This window comes from Pangasianodon hypophthalmus, chromosome 2 (genome assembly GCF_027358585.1).
Source record: "Pangasianodon hypophthalmus isolate fPanHyp1 chromosome 2, fPanHyp1.pri, whole genome shotgun sequence".
Lineage (NCBI taxonomy): Eukaryota > Metazoa > Chordata > Actinopteri > Siluriformes > Pangasiidae > Pangasianodon > Pangasianodon hypophthalmus.
Genome location: NC_069711.1, coordinates 4,131,179 through 4,146,210, shown reverse-complemented (window position 1 = coordinate 4,146,210; position 15,032 = coordinate 4,131,179). Strand labels below are relative to the sequence as shown.

General features: G+C 40.8%; 1 protein-coding gene across 3 annotated transcripts in view; it reads right to left on the bottom strand.

Annotated features, from left to right (window-relative positions):
- The window catches only part of kdm6al (lysine (K)-specific demethylase 6A, like), a 110,721-nt gene extending 102,938 nt beyond the window's left edge, over nucleotides 1–7,783 (bottom strand). For 2 of the 3 annotated variants that reach the window (XM_026945495.3, XM_026945496.3), the window contains exons 1-2: nucleotides 7,205–7,783; nucleotides 6,952–7,015 (exon numbers count right to left, since the gene is read on the bottom strand). In XM_026945495.3, the coding sequence (XP_026801296.1) occupies nucleotides 6,952–7,015; nucleotides 7,205–7,374 (234 nt within the window). In that variant the 5' untranslated portion in view covers nucleotides 7,375–7,783. Of the gene's footprint in view, nucleotides 1–6,671; nucleotides 7,016–7,204 lie in introns of all 3 variants that reach the window. The other variant, XM_053227710.1, reaches the window with a different exon arrangement.
- Between the last annotated feature and the right edge of the window lie 7,249 nt (nucleotides 7,784–15,032).

Here is a 15,032-nt window from a genome sequence, read left to right as displayed (position 1 = left end):
GGCAGTGCACAGCATCAGCAGTAAACAGAGTCGCACTTCATAAACTTCATAGCGTTAAATGAGTTCTGCTTTAAAGCGAATACTTGTGTATTTACAGCAATCAACATACAGACATATTCGCTTGTTAAATCCAACACTGACTGTACAGTTCTGCTGCTCTGAGGAGGAAAATACGCATCACTCATCACAGTTCGCTGGCTAGTGTTTTGCTAACGGAAGACGAATACGAAGCCAGCCGTGTTTTTCCCCCCTCACATGACATCATTCCAAGCTCTGACTTCCCACTTCCAAGGTAAGCTGAATTAGCATTAATGTACTTGAAAGAGTCATTTTGTTTATTATTTTTTTTAAAGCTGTACTTTTACCGAGGTACACCTGGCTCTGATTTTCCTTCTCTTTTTTTTTTTTTTATGAGGAAGTCATTTAGGATTAACTGCGCTGGTGGAACTTAAATAATGAAAATATTCCTCTGTTAAGAGATTGTTGATGATGGCATTATGATATTACCAGTCCATGGTTCTCTTGAAAAAGGTGGTCTGGAGCACAGTTCTACCGAACCATGGTGCGACCAGCGTCAGGTGTGAAGGCACTTAATACACCATGCCAAGTAACCTGATAGCTTCAAATTGTTCAGCTGTTTCTACTTTCTACAAGGCGGGGAAAGTGTTATTATTACAGATATACAAAACCAGACTTTCGTAAGACTGGAGCACTCACATTTGTAGTGCAAATGCTTGCATACTGCAGAAAAACACAAGTCTCATGCTAGCCTCAGCAAAGCTAAAAACCATCTTCTATGTTTATAGTTCCCCGTGTGCAGATACTCCTGCACGAGGACATGCTGTGCATCCAGAAAGTGCTGTCCTTCACTGTGTGGCTGTGCCAAAATAACCAAAAAAGCAAACAAACAAACAAACAAAAAAAACAAGCCCACACACTAATCAGATGAACATAGTACCTACCACTCTGCAAACCTGTGTGCACAATCGGGACGTATGGAATTGCACAATCGATGCACAGTTTGTTAGGAACTATGTGAACAATGTGAAAGCAGAAACACAATTACGAGCTCCTCCTACCCAAAACAGGCCCAGAATCCTTTCTGGTTGCAGACTCAAGTACTTTAGTACAAGTGCGAAAATGCCCTTAATTTAACATCTCGCATTACAATCACAAGATTTTCATTAACTTCATATCGTGCAGTCCTCCTACTCTGTAACTTCTAACACTTTCCACTCTTAAAGGACAACTCCAGCCAGAGGCATGACTGAAACAACGTCCGGGCCGGTGAGAATTCTGCCACCTCACCTGTAGGATAAAAGAAGCCTGTGACACCATTTCTGGAGATTCATTTGTGCTGGATGTTGGTTACATGTTTCTGGAAAGAAATTTATTCAGCATGTAATGAATAAGCAGTTTACTTCAGGGTCCTGTAAGCTGGCATTCAGGAAAACAAGGTAAACCATAGAAAAACTCAACAAAAAAACTAATAAAAATAAACAAAAAAAAGCCTTAAGGACATAAAACTACAGCAGCAGCATCTACAGGAACTTTGCAAGGAGTTATGTATTAATACAAACGCGTCAGCTGCCTTTATATTCTTACTGCGGTAGAAACTACATTTTAAAAAGCCCCACTGTTTTCTCATGTACAGCCGACAGGTAAACGTCCCACCTCCACCTGGCACTCACATGCGTCCTGAGTGATCAGATCACAAGCGGACTGCCGAGACGCACAGCTGTTCACATCTGGTATTACTAACGTGTCAGCGGCAACCACTTTTGATCTGATTTACATCGTTTCCAGTGGAGAAAAGCTGTCATGCACATTTATTATTTCAGTCTTCCAGTGCATTTGTTTGCAGGCAGAAACGTCCGAGGAATCTTGTCTCACCGTTTCAAACCTTTAACCACATGGTCTGCTAACAATATTTATAACTGAATGAGAGACGCGAGAACAAAAGAAGCTATGAAAAGCAGCAGCTTTTGTCTTACAGCGTTGCCATTATCTACTAACCTAGCAGCAGAAAGCTCTAACATTCACCAAGATTTTCAAACAGCCTCTAAGTGATGACACGGTTGATTAGTTGGTCCCTAGTGGCCATACGCGTCCCACATCACCTCCGAATGTGGTTCGAGTGATCGGATCACAGTGCGTCTCCGAGACACATTTGACCCCGTTCACACAGGTACTTAGCGCTGTCCACTTATGATCCGAGCATCCAGGACGCATGTTAATACAGGGCCTAAAAGGATCCACTTACAAGGCCTGATTTTCGATTTTCTCACTAGTGTGAGAAACTACTGTATGACTGAGGAGGATATTTGTGTCAGAAAGAACAGCTTGATAATGAAACAAGCACCACCTCAAGTTCAGACTGACGTCACAGTGCTGCACTCGTGTTTAACGCTGCGTTCATGCCATGTCTGAATTACCGTAATTACTAGATGACAGCCTGGACGTTCTACTCGGAGATGTTCATGTCCTCAGGCTCAGAATTACGCGTGTCTATATACCAAAATGAATCTGTATGAGATGATGTTGACAACTGCAAAATACATTACAGCATCAAATCCCATTTTTATGCTATTCACAAAAAAAAGAACACAGAAAGCGCATCAAAATTATCGCATCGGAACAACTTAACTACATCTTACAGCTGAAGCCACCGCCATTTTGAGTGTTTCCGCATGACGCTGTAGTGGTCAGGTGGTACTCGGTCAGAGCTCTCGGGAAAATTCCTAGTTTACAACTTGTAATTACGAGTTCTACCAAGACGTGAACATTTTACAAGTCAGAATCTTGTAATTCCAGTGATTACGATACAGCGTGAACGCAGCACAAGAATAACTTCCAACTTTTCCGTAAAATCAGCGCTGCTAACTTAGAGACTGCTGCTAGATTTGGCAACATTTTAAGACCCCTTTAGTGAATTTAATTCAAAAAAGAGCCTAGCGACAAATCTAGCACCTTTCTGAACAGATGTTAGTGACTGTCGTGAGCTCGAGATGGCTCTCCAGCTCGTCACATCACAGCTGATAAACGAGTTTAGAGAGCAGGTTCGCTCGACTCACCATCAGTGTTCCTACTCTTTTTTTTTTAAGACATCATTTACCAGGACTTTTCCAGGACATTTTCAATGATGCAGAGTTAGCGTGATCACCAGGCATTCTGCCCTTAGGCTTATCACAATTGGCAATAATATCGGAAATTGTCAACAGATTCCAACTATCGTGATGGCTATCAAATTGGAGGATTTAAATGTCTGCAGAAACACATGCAGCTTCAAGACGGACAAAAATAAAGTGTGTTGTATCTCGTCATGCCTGAACCTTAATAACCCGCCGACTTCGGAGCAACAAAACGTCCTTCATGGATGCATCGTAGCTTCCCTTGTCTGTGCTGATGAACAGATAAAGCCCTGAATATCTTCACTCTCAAAACATCAATGAAGACCCAAGATCAAGAAAATGACATGTTCATCGGGGCGACTTCACTATATATGCGCGTAGTGTAGTTTATATAATTTTATCTTAACTTTAGAATGAGCTACAGCTAGCTATAGCTAGTCACAGCTAATAACTAACTACGTTTATTTACAGGCCCGACATTAGTTCTGCATGCATTCCTGACATTGTTAATGAGTAATTAAGCGCCCAAAAAAAAAAAAAAAAAAAAAAAAAAAAACACAGACTATACGCAAACACTAGCGATTGCAGCTACCACAGAGTTTTACACGACACACGTTATGTAAGTCTGGCCACACCCACTGGCCACATTTTAAATGACTTAAATTAGTGTTTTGATTAGTCATAATTGAATTACAGTACACTATATGGCCAAAATTATGTGGACACCTAACCATCACACACGTATTTTTGTTCCCCTTCACTGGGATTAAGGGGCCCAAGCATAACACTGCACTCTTTTTGTGAAGAAAAAAAAAATACGTACTTTTGAGTGTGTAGCAAAAAAGAGTATGCGAGTACTGGGACTTACGAACACGTCACGTAACGGAAGAGAACGTTGTCGCCTAGTTACGCACACTGCCACCATAAACAGACTCCGCGCTGCATTTCAGCTTTTCTTCATTCATTATTCCTTTAAATAACTTTGGTTAGTGCTTAACATTTAAGTTCTTACACTTAAATAGTGAACACGCATCACTGAAGTCACACTCATCCACCATGTGTGCAGGCTGAATTCGGCAAAGCACATTCGATTTGGCACAGTTTTTACGTCAGATGCATTTCCTGACGCAACTCTCCCCCAATTTTTAAATCTGCGTTTGGGACTGGCATGGGGAGTGCACTTTCGTGTGTAACCCCAGTGGCTGGGAATCGAACCCGGGCCACGGCAGTGAGAGCACTGCGGCCTAACCACTAGTCCTCCAAGCATCCATATACAAGAGATGATACAGTTTAAAATCATGTTTGTGTTACCTTTTTTTAATTAAAAACTTCACTGGAGTTGCTCTTTCACAAGTGACCATATTTTCACGAAAAACACAAAACTGAGTCCAAATAATAAATAACCTGAAATTAAAAAATCAAATTACGTTCACAATGCCTTCGTCACACCAGAAATGCACTGTAGCTTTTCATCATCTGTGGTGTTGTAATGTAAATGTATACCTGCAGATGAAATGAGCAGTTTGATAAAGCAGGAAGGTTTTTGTTTACGAGGCATCATGCATCGTTGTGAGCCTGATTCCTCAATCTAAAGCTCCTGAAAGACATAAGATGAGGCTCTGACTTGCTGAAAGTATCTTTTTACCCACTCTGTAGTGTATAATGCTCACTACATGCTGATGCCACGGTGCACATCTCAGCGGGTTAGTCTCACAAATAAGTCGGGTTCTAGACGAAACTAAACGAAACAAATGTCATAAATTTTAAACGAATGAAGTATAATGCGCAGGACACGTGCTTGATTTTGTATGGAAAAGCCATACCAACTGGGGCTACGTTTACATGCACATCAAATTCCGTTTAAGGTCTATATTCGGGTTGCAGCCATATTCCGAATCCGAGGATTATTCCTGTATACGTGGTTGTTGCAAGTATGCCCGAGTTGTCATTCCTAAATACCTAACCTACACCTAAGCATCTGTTAGCAGCCACGATTCCACATATTTCTCCTTTCGGTGGATTTACTGAATAAGGTGTTTACATGCAACAAATTTTAGATTACAGCAGGCATGTTCCAAGAGTGGGAATCGGAATTCAGGGAATCAGAATATTTTCTTCATCTAAATCAGGCAATCGGATTGCGGCGTTTACACGACTCGAGGGTTGGTCCCACTAGCGTGCGAAATTTCTTCGGAGACCACTGTGAACGTGAGCGGCAACCGGATGTGACATCACACGCCAGATTTTTTTTTTTAAAATCCACACAATTCTGACGTGCTTCTCTTTGGATGTGGATTTTATATTCTTTTACAGTTGTGTTGTATAAAACGGGATGGTGCGACACCGATATAATCAGTGCCTCCTCCATCTTGGATATTCTGAAGAAGGTGACTCCGTGACGTGTCGATCTTGTACCGGTCACACGTCTTCACGTGATCCGAATCCGCACATCAGACCTCACCAAACTCTGGAACTCTGCGAAATGTGAAACTCCTTCGCGTTGAGCTCGCGTCTCTGGTCTCCAGCGTATACGTAGACGCGTGGATGGAATCGATGGAGCTAAGAAGTCTAGCTTCGATTAGAACTAATTAGAAGACCGTCGTAAAAATCCGAGTGAGATCGGAATACTGCTGCGCGTGTAAACGCAGCCTGGGAGTGTGATTCGGATCACCTGCACCGGCTCAGTCCTCACTCCTCCCCACCCCGCCATCTTGAGCCAACCCAAGCTGCCATTACTACTGAACACAGATCAGCGTGTTTCCAAACCTGCCTTCGCAGCTCACTTCAGAGGAGATGAGTGCACTGACTGAGCCGTTCCACACACCCACTAACGCAGAACCATCACCAACATCTCCACAACACTGCACAACACTGCACAGCTTGAATGCAGACACCCCAGGGCCCTGTACCTGCGCCCAACACTTCTCACTAACCAAGTGCACGGTGATATTAACTCTAATAAACGCGCACTGCATATTGCATATTGCATGATGAGTTCTGCAGCACTAACGATCCTGAACACTACTTATCTGCAACCATTTCACCTGGTTCCCATTTCACTAGCTTTATCCCAGGATATCCCATCCTATTCCGTCCTATCCTATCCTAGGTTAAAGCCTGCATGAGAAGCAGGAGCAGTTTGCTACGCTAACGTTAGTTAGCTGTCTAACGCAGAACCACCGCACAGTTAGCGTTAGCCATAATCATATAGTGCAAACAGGCCGGGTTACTCTTTCAGCCAGAAATAGCAAATTATTCTCTAATTTGTTGTCTAATAGAGGGAAAAGTTGTTCTGACTGCACTTTAACACACCCAACTCAACCAATTTTGCCTTAGAAAATGTACGTTAGCAAGTTAGTCAAGTTATTCTGCTTGTTAGCTGGTTAGCTAGTTAGCTAGCTCCTCCACTCTGCTGCTTGTAGCAAGTTTGAAACTTGGTCATGCAGTGAACCTAAAGCCAGTGAACAGAAATAAAGTAAGCAGGGGAATCAGCAGCACCAAACCAGGGCCAAGTGCAAAATGTGTGGTTGTTTAGTTTACCTCCCTAACTTTGCTCAAGTAGCTAGCTTTTTAGCTTTGTAGCCAGCCTTGAGAAACTACGGCCGTTGCGCAGCTACAGGGCTGCTAACGCGTTTTTTTCCTTTGCGTGCGCACACGGAATAAACTTCTCCCTGTGTCAGTGCTGAGACTGTGTCAGCTTGACCAGCTCCGTCTCCGTCTCCACGCTGCTGTACCGCACGGCTGGTGTGTGTGAACACGCTGTGTGAAGGAGTGCAGGAGAAAGGGCCGGCTCAGGCACTTTACACAACTTGCTAGCTACCTTTAAAAGCAAGGCCTTCGTTCTGGCGCCATCTTCATGAAGCCTCAGAAATCCAAACAGTGAGCTGCAAGCGAGAAGACAACACACAAGGCTCGGTATCAGTTTAATGTCGTTTAGTCTTTGTTTTTTTTTTATTTTTGTTGTTGTTTTGTTTTTGTTTTTTGTTTTGTTTTTTTTTTGCTAGCTCACGCAGAGGAAAATATTTTAGCCGACAACCAGTAAGTTTGAAGAGTGTTTAGACGGCGTTTCTAACCTGTCAATTCCAGCTAAAGTGTCCCTCTCCTGCGCTGTCAGCCTGGGAAAGTCCTCCTCGGTCTCACTCGCTTTTCCCGCCGCCATTTTCTTTTCCTCATCACCAGCAGCGCCGAGGCTTCGAGCAGCAGCGCAGGCAGCTACAGCGAGCGACACTCGGCACGATTGCATGGAATTGCACCGAGGAAACGAAGCTCCAGAAAGGCCACACTTATCGCGCTAATATTCCCAAACTTTTCCCTTAAATGTAGACCAAGAAAAAAAAATAATAATAATAATAAATCAGCCGTATATCCTTGCGGGAAATGAGTTGATCCTTCTTCTCACATTCTTCAGATCATGCATGTGATGCAGAAAATAAGCGATTCATACATAAATGGTCACTCGAGCACAATTACGGCGATGAATTACTTCAAATCATTTCAAACTTCTTTTTGCCACCAGATTAAAATTGTTATAATTGTGTCACATAGGCGAACCCACGCCGTTGCCTTGGACACGCCCACTCTCCGCGGAGCAGCCAATGGGAGGGGGGCATGGTGGTCACGTGACTGTCCTCCTGTCTTCCAAAATGTTTTTTTTTTTTAAATCTACATCTCTGTTTGTGGACGTTTTAGAGGCTTTGTATTTATTCAGTGAAGGAAAAAAAAAATAAAAAGTTTTGCTAAAAAAAAAAAAAAAAAAATTATGATAATACTATTCACAGTTGGAATAAGCATTTTAAAAAAAGTTTATAATCCACTAGAGAGACGCGATATCTGTGCTGTGGGCAAAATGTAAAATCTTTAAATAAGGAGTTCAAATTATTAAATACTATTTAATGTTTATACTACTTAAACAGCAGATTGCCGCCATTGCTGTGCAGTTTTTGGGTTGTTTTTTTTTTTTTTTTTCCATCCACCACCTATGTACAAGCATCCAGTCTATTCAAACGCGCTTTGTTATTGACAGCTCGGCTTTGCTTTGCATTTTTAATCTGCAGAAGTGCAAATGAATGCGCTGTGTTTTATTAAACGTCCAGAACCCGGACATGCTTTAATATCTGAGACAGTGACGTGGCACAGCATCACACAGCGTGTAGGCGGGGCGTTAGAGTCCCAGCTGTCAGCATCATCATCTGACATGGTGATGTAACCACCTCAACCTCAACCTCAACATGCACTTCAGCAGCACCTGGGATGGCAGTGGGAGTGTCAACCTTAACAACTGTTCTGTTTATTTTTTTTTTTCCTGATCAGGCAAATGGTGGATGCATGTATCAGATGATCCTGCTGTCAAGTGCCATTTTACCAGCTAGCATTTTGGACCTGAGGAAAGAACCAGACTAGCTGCCTAACACATGACTAAACCCCACCATGGTTTCATGAGTTTATATATATTTTGTGTCATATTTTGGAACCATTCCTATAAGATTCCTAGAGGAAGCTGATCCTCCTGTTGTTGTTGTTGTTGTTGTTGTTCTTTCAGCTGCTCCCGTTAGGGGTCGCCACACCAGATCATTGGTCCACATGTTTGCTTTGGCCCAGGTTTTACGCCAGATGCCCTTCCTGACGCAACCTTCCCATTTTATCCAGGCTTGGGAGTACACCAGTGGCTGGGCTGGTTCCCTGCCCGGGAATCAAACCCAGGCCACGGCGGTGAGAGCACGGGATCCTTAGCCACATAGGAATCTAATCCTATGACCTAGGACCACTTCTACAGGAATCTTTTTTAATGGGATCCATTTGGGTTCCTATTCAGGTCTATATGGGAGTTCAGTATGACTGCATTAAGCTGGTGACCCAGTGACATTACCGAACTGTTGCATTCTTCTTTTGTGATGATTTTCCAGGCTTGTACCACAGCTTCCTTCAGTTGTTGTTAGTTTTGCGGGTTTCTCCCTTCAGGCTCCTCTTCGGGAGGTGAAATGCACGCTCAGTTGGGTTAAGGTCTGCTGATTGATCAAAAAACTTCCACTCTTTTACCCTGATGAAGTCCTTTGTTTCGTTGGCAGTGAGTTTTGGGTCATTGTCTTGCTACACAATGACGTTCCTCCCAATTAGATTGGATGCGTTTCATGAGTTATACGAACGTTTTCCCCATACACATTGAAAGCGCAGGTCCACACTGAGACAACAACTTTCAGCTGTATAGGAAGCAGAATAGCATACTAATCAGAGCGTTTTGCCAAGAAAATCAGCATTAATGGTGGTAGACTGAAAGCTGTCTGTAAATTTGCTCCTGTATCCTGTACAGCCCTTTCAAAACAAAGTTTTATTTTTCATTTGGATTCCAGAAATCCCAATATTTTGGGAATATTATACCCTTGTCAAAAAATCCTAAAGGATTCCAATAAGAAACTCACACAGGATTCTAATTACAATTTCTAGCATATTTTGGAACCATTCCTATAAGATTCCTATAGAAATCTAATCCTAAATATCGGAGTCTTGTCCTAATCTTGGACCACTTCTACGATTTTTTAATGGGACCCATTTAGGTTCCTTTTCAGGTCTATATAGGAATTCAGTGTGATATTTTTAAGAATCCTACAGATGCACTTTTCCACTGTACTTTTTTTTTTTTCTTTTCACTCTGTCTTGCAATTTGTTCGAACTCACCTCAACATAGACATTGTACAGAGAATATCAACTTATGGTGCACACTGGTCAACCTGTAGTAACATCATAAACTAGATGGGGAATGAGTAGGTACACCTGTACACCTACACATTCATGCAATTATTTAATCAGCCAATCGAGTGGCAGCAGTGCAATGCATAAAATCATGCAGATAATGTTAATGGGTAATGTTCACATCAACCATCAGAATGAGGGAAAAATGTGATCAGTGATTTTGACTGTGGCATGATCGTTGGTCCTAGATGTGCTGCTTTGAGTATTTATATACTGTACATACGCATGTATATACATACACATATACTCCTTTTTTTTTTTTAAAAAAGAAAACCTAAATGTTTTTTTTTTTTAATTAGAGAATTTTCTAAATTTTTTTTTAGAGTATTTTATCCTATTATTTTATATATACACAATATAATTATATAATATATAAAGTAAAGTAATAGGATAAAAAAGGATAAAAATTTAGAAAATTCTCTAATTAAAAAAACATTTAAGTTTTCTAAAACTCTCAAAGCACCCTCTTTAATTCCCAATAACAAGACATTATTTTTAATAAAATACAAGTAGATTTCCAATAAGATTCTAAAAATCAAATAAGATCCTACAGGATACACTGAAATTCCAATAGGATCTTTTGACAAGGGTATTCCTAAATAATTCAGATATATAGCTTCATAGAAACTCTAAATTTAAAATTACACTTACAAACACCCAGGTGTATAATTTTATAATTTGATGTTTTATTTTTAAGATGCCTCTGATCATTTATAATTACTTCACTTTTTTTTTTTTGGGGGGGGGGGGGGGGGGGGGGGGGGAATCATTGTAGCACTAAACAGTGGACAGGAGGTCAGTCCATTGGAGGATAACAAACAGAGAGAGAGAGAGAGAGAGAGAGAGAGAGGAAATCCCACACAGCCAGTGTCCAGGATCAAACCCTGGACTACCTAGTTTACCACTGTGCCACCTCTTGAGCTTTGTGGAATTTTCTTCAAATGAACACAATTCACATCAACTTGACATCTTCACTTGTGGAAATCAAAACGTAGATTTTATGGTCAGCTCAGCTGGATAAACTTTTCAACAGAGGCCTATTGTGTGGGGAAAAAAGCAGTAACAGAGGCCCACTGTTACATTTTTGCATTATACTGTCACCTCTAAAAATATTATGATATTTATATCTAGATGTGTTAAACAGCTTAGAACATGGCATCACTGGTGGCAGACCACCCAATTTTAGGTGAGCAAAAGTATAGGAACAGTCTTAAAGTAAATTAAAATACCACTTAATATTCAGTTGCATATCCCTTGCTTGCAATAACTACATTAAGCTTGTGATCCACTGACATCACCAAACTGTTGCATTCTTCTTTTGTTAGTTTTGTGGGTTTCTCCCTTCAGGCTCCTCTTCAGGAGGTGAAATGAATGCTCAGTTGGGTTAAGGTCTGCTGATTGATTTCACCAGTCTAAAAACTTCCACTCTTTTCCCTGATGAAGTCAAGTGTTTGCAGTGTGTTTTGGGTCATTGTCTTGCTACATGATGAAGTTCCTCCCAATTAGACTGGATGTATTTCTCTGTAACTTGGCAGACAGAATGCTTCTGTAGACTTCTGAACTCATTCAGCTGCTACCATCATGAGTTACATCATCAATAAAAATTCCAGAAGCAGCCATGTAAGCCCAAGCCATGACACTACCTCCACCATGCTTGACTGATGAGCTCATAGGACGTGTTTCTTTGCAAATTCCAATCTGGCTTTCCGATTTTTACTGCTGATGAGTGGTTTGCATCTTTTGGTACGTCCTCTCTATTTTTACGTATTCTTTGAACAGTGGAAGTTGTTCATGTGACTGTTGTTTTTGGGGTTTTTCTTCACAGCTCTCACAATGATTCTGTCATCAACTGCTACTGTTTTCCTTGGTCAACCTGTTTTATTTCTGGTTGTTAGTACACTAGTGGTTTCTTTCTTTTTCAGGACCTTCCAAATTGTTGTATTGACTATGCCCAATACTTTTCATACCCTCTCACCTTAAAAATGGCTTGCTGTTCTCCCATAGACAGCTCTCTGGTCTTCATACTGGTTTACCCTTTTTAACAACAAATGCAGTCATCACAAACGCAACCCAGGGCTCAAACCACGAGTAGACATTCAGAGCTATTAACTGTTTAAACAATCAATCCAACAGAGCAACAAGAAACACCTGTCAGTCACATGTTCCAATATTTCTGATCACTTGAAAAATGGGTGGGTTCAAACAAAAGGTGCCATGTTCTAAGTTTAACACATCTAGACGTAAATATCAGGAAATGAAAGGTGAAACTCCAATCTATCATTTCATCATCTTTTGTTCTCAAAGCTAAATGTCTTCAGTGTGTAGCAAAAACAAAACAATTGGCCTTGCCATTCCAATACTTTCACAGGGGACTGTACATAAAATACTTCAAACTTGTTTCTGTACTTAATGTATTTAAATATTTCTCTGTTAGGAATGGAGGATAAAAATAACAAGTAAATGCTTACCTGGAAGATTGCCTAATTTGTCTAAAACACTGAGTAAAGGTCTTTAGCACGCTAGTAGAGTATTACTATTTTTTCACCAGAAATATTACTGTGATACAGTTTACAGTACTAGAATGTTTTTTTTAATCCATTTTTATTTAGAGGAAAATATAAATAGAACGCTTGTAGTTTGTGGTAAATTTCCAATTGTTTCTGAGGGTATTTCTTTCAGCTTGTTATATGAAGTCAGTACTAAACTAAGTTGGTTTGGACAGTATTCAGATCCCTACACTTTCTCTTTTTGCAAAATTTATTGTATTATATACAATTTAAAATGGATTACATTTACTTTTTTGATCATGAATCTATACACAGTAATCCATAATATCAAAGTGAAAGCATGTTTTTAGCATTTTTTAAAACTCAAATTTAAATCTCATTTAGACAAGCATTCAGACCCTTTATTCAGTACTTTGTAGAAGCACCTTTGGCAGAGCTTTGAGTCTTCTTGGGTTAGTCCCTACAAGCTTAGATTTGAGTAGCTTCTCCCATTTGTCCTGGTAGATCTTCAAGATAATCAGATTGGATAGCCATCATCTGTGAATTGCCATCTTCAGGTCTCTCCACAGATGTTCTGTGGGGTCAAGTCAGGGCTCTGGCTGTGCCATTCAAGTCCATTCTGCATTGTCATGCTGAAAGATGAACTTTCACCCTAGTCTGACTCTGGCACCATTCATCTTTCATTTGTTCATTGTAACCAGTTTCTACTTCCCTGCTGCTGGGAGACACCCCCCACACCATGACGCTGCCACTACCATACTTCACCTTAGGGATGGTAACAGCAAGTACCTGGTTTTCACCAGATGTGGCACTTAGAGTTCATCCCAAAAAGCTCCCTTTTTGTCTCATCACACTAGAGAATCTTGCTCTCATGCTCTCAGAATCCTTTAAGTGCTTTTACTCAGGAGTGGCTTCCATCTAGCCACTCTACCATAAAGGCCTGATTGATGGAGTATTTCAGAGATTGTTGTCCTTCCAACAGGTTCTTTCATCTCTGCAGAGAACTTCTGACGCTCTAGACTGGCCGTTGGGTTCTTGGTCACGTTCCCGACCAAGGTCCTACTGAGTTTGGCCACACAGCCAGGTCTAGGAAGAGCTCTGCTGGTTCCAAACTTCTCCCATTTCACAATGATACAGAAAATTGTGCAAAAAAAGTGAAGGGCTCTGAATCCCAAAAACATGGCAGGAGGCAGATTGGCTACACTAAATTGTCCTAGGTGGAAAATGTTTGTAGTGCTGTATGATGGACTGGCTTTCCAACCAGGGTGTATACTCCTTTGTGCCCAGCATGCCCTGGAATAGGCCCCAGATCCACTGTGACCCTGACTAGGAAAAAAAAAAAATGGTTACTGAACATGAATGAATCAATTTATAGAAAGTGAGCACAGAGAAGTTATAGAAATAAGATGATGACTTGATTGACCTGTTATCCATTTCCATTCTAAGAACATGGAAACACACAAGTTGAGGATGAGGCCTACACAAGTACGCATGCAAACATCAATGGTAGAGAGGAGGTTGGGGGAATAACCCAGGCTACGTTGCAGAGAAATCTCCCACGGCCATCCAGGAAAATAGCAGCTACCATGTGACAAGGAGGAATTTTGTTATTACAGGTACAAACTACAACAGTTTATTTTAATTTGACATTGTGCATCACAAGATTCGAAGTTTAAAGGGCTATTCATTACATCACTATTCACACTGGCTATTTAACTGGAAGAAAGTGGAGAAAAATGTAATTTCTTACCCATGGATATACGGTCATTGTAAGTTTATTTAATCCACCAAGTTCATCATATTCAACACAAGTAGACTTGGATCAATCTATAGTCATGATTCCAGCCACTGTCACACGCTGCACAGACTATTCATAAAATTCCACCTATGTGCAAGAATGTCCTCTGCTGGTGAAACAACAATACGTCTTCGTCATCAGCGTTAGGATCTCGGTCCTGAAAGCATGCTCACTAGTCTCTAATCTACTCCAACAGGTGGACTTTGCCATTATCGTTTTATAATGAATTTATCCAAGCACTGTAAATTCTACTTCATTTTATTTGCATTGCACTTAATGATGTTATCCTTCTGCTCCTGTTGTGCAAGTGCAACATTCTGCATGTTAAAAGCTGATCTACACCTAGTTACACTATACACCTGTGTGTGTGTGTGTGTGTGTTACTTATTAAAATCAGATACCTGCTTTTTGTTAGGGCTTCAGTTAATAAAAAGGAACATTGTCCTCTTCCTTTTGTTGTCTTGCCGTGAGGAATACGCTCCTGGGCTTCTCTGTTTTCAGCAAGCATGCCATTGGTAATCTCTGTGCTAAGGTGGAATTAATCATGAAATAATGGACACAAATTTAACAGATCACATGTGAATCTCTCTTAAGAGCATCTAAATTTTCACAAGACATCAGGGGTCTCCCTCTCTCTCTCTCTCACTCTTCACACACACACACATTTATTCGTTCTTACTGTTTGTTTACTCCGGCTACAAGAGTTTGCAAAAGACAAAGATTAAACTGACTAATATTTCAACACAAACAATAATTGCCTGTTTTGACAAATAATTTACATTTTTTTCTTCCCATATCTGTTGGCACACCTGTAGTATTTTATCTGAAAAACTCACAGGTTACTACACA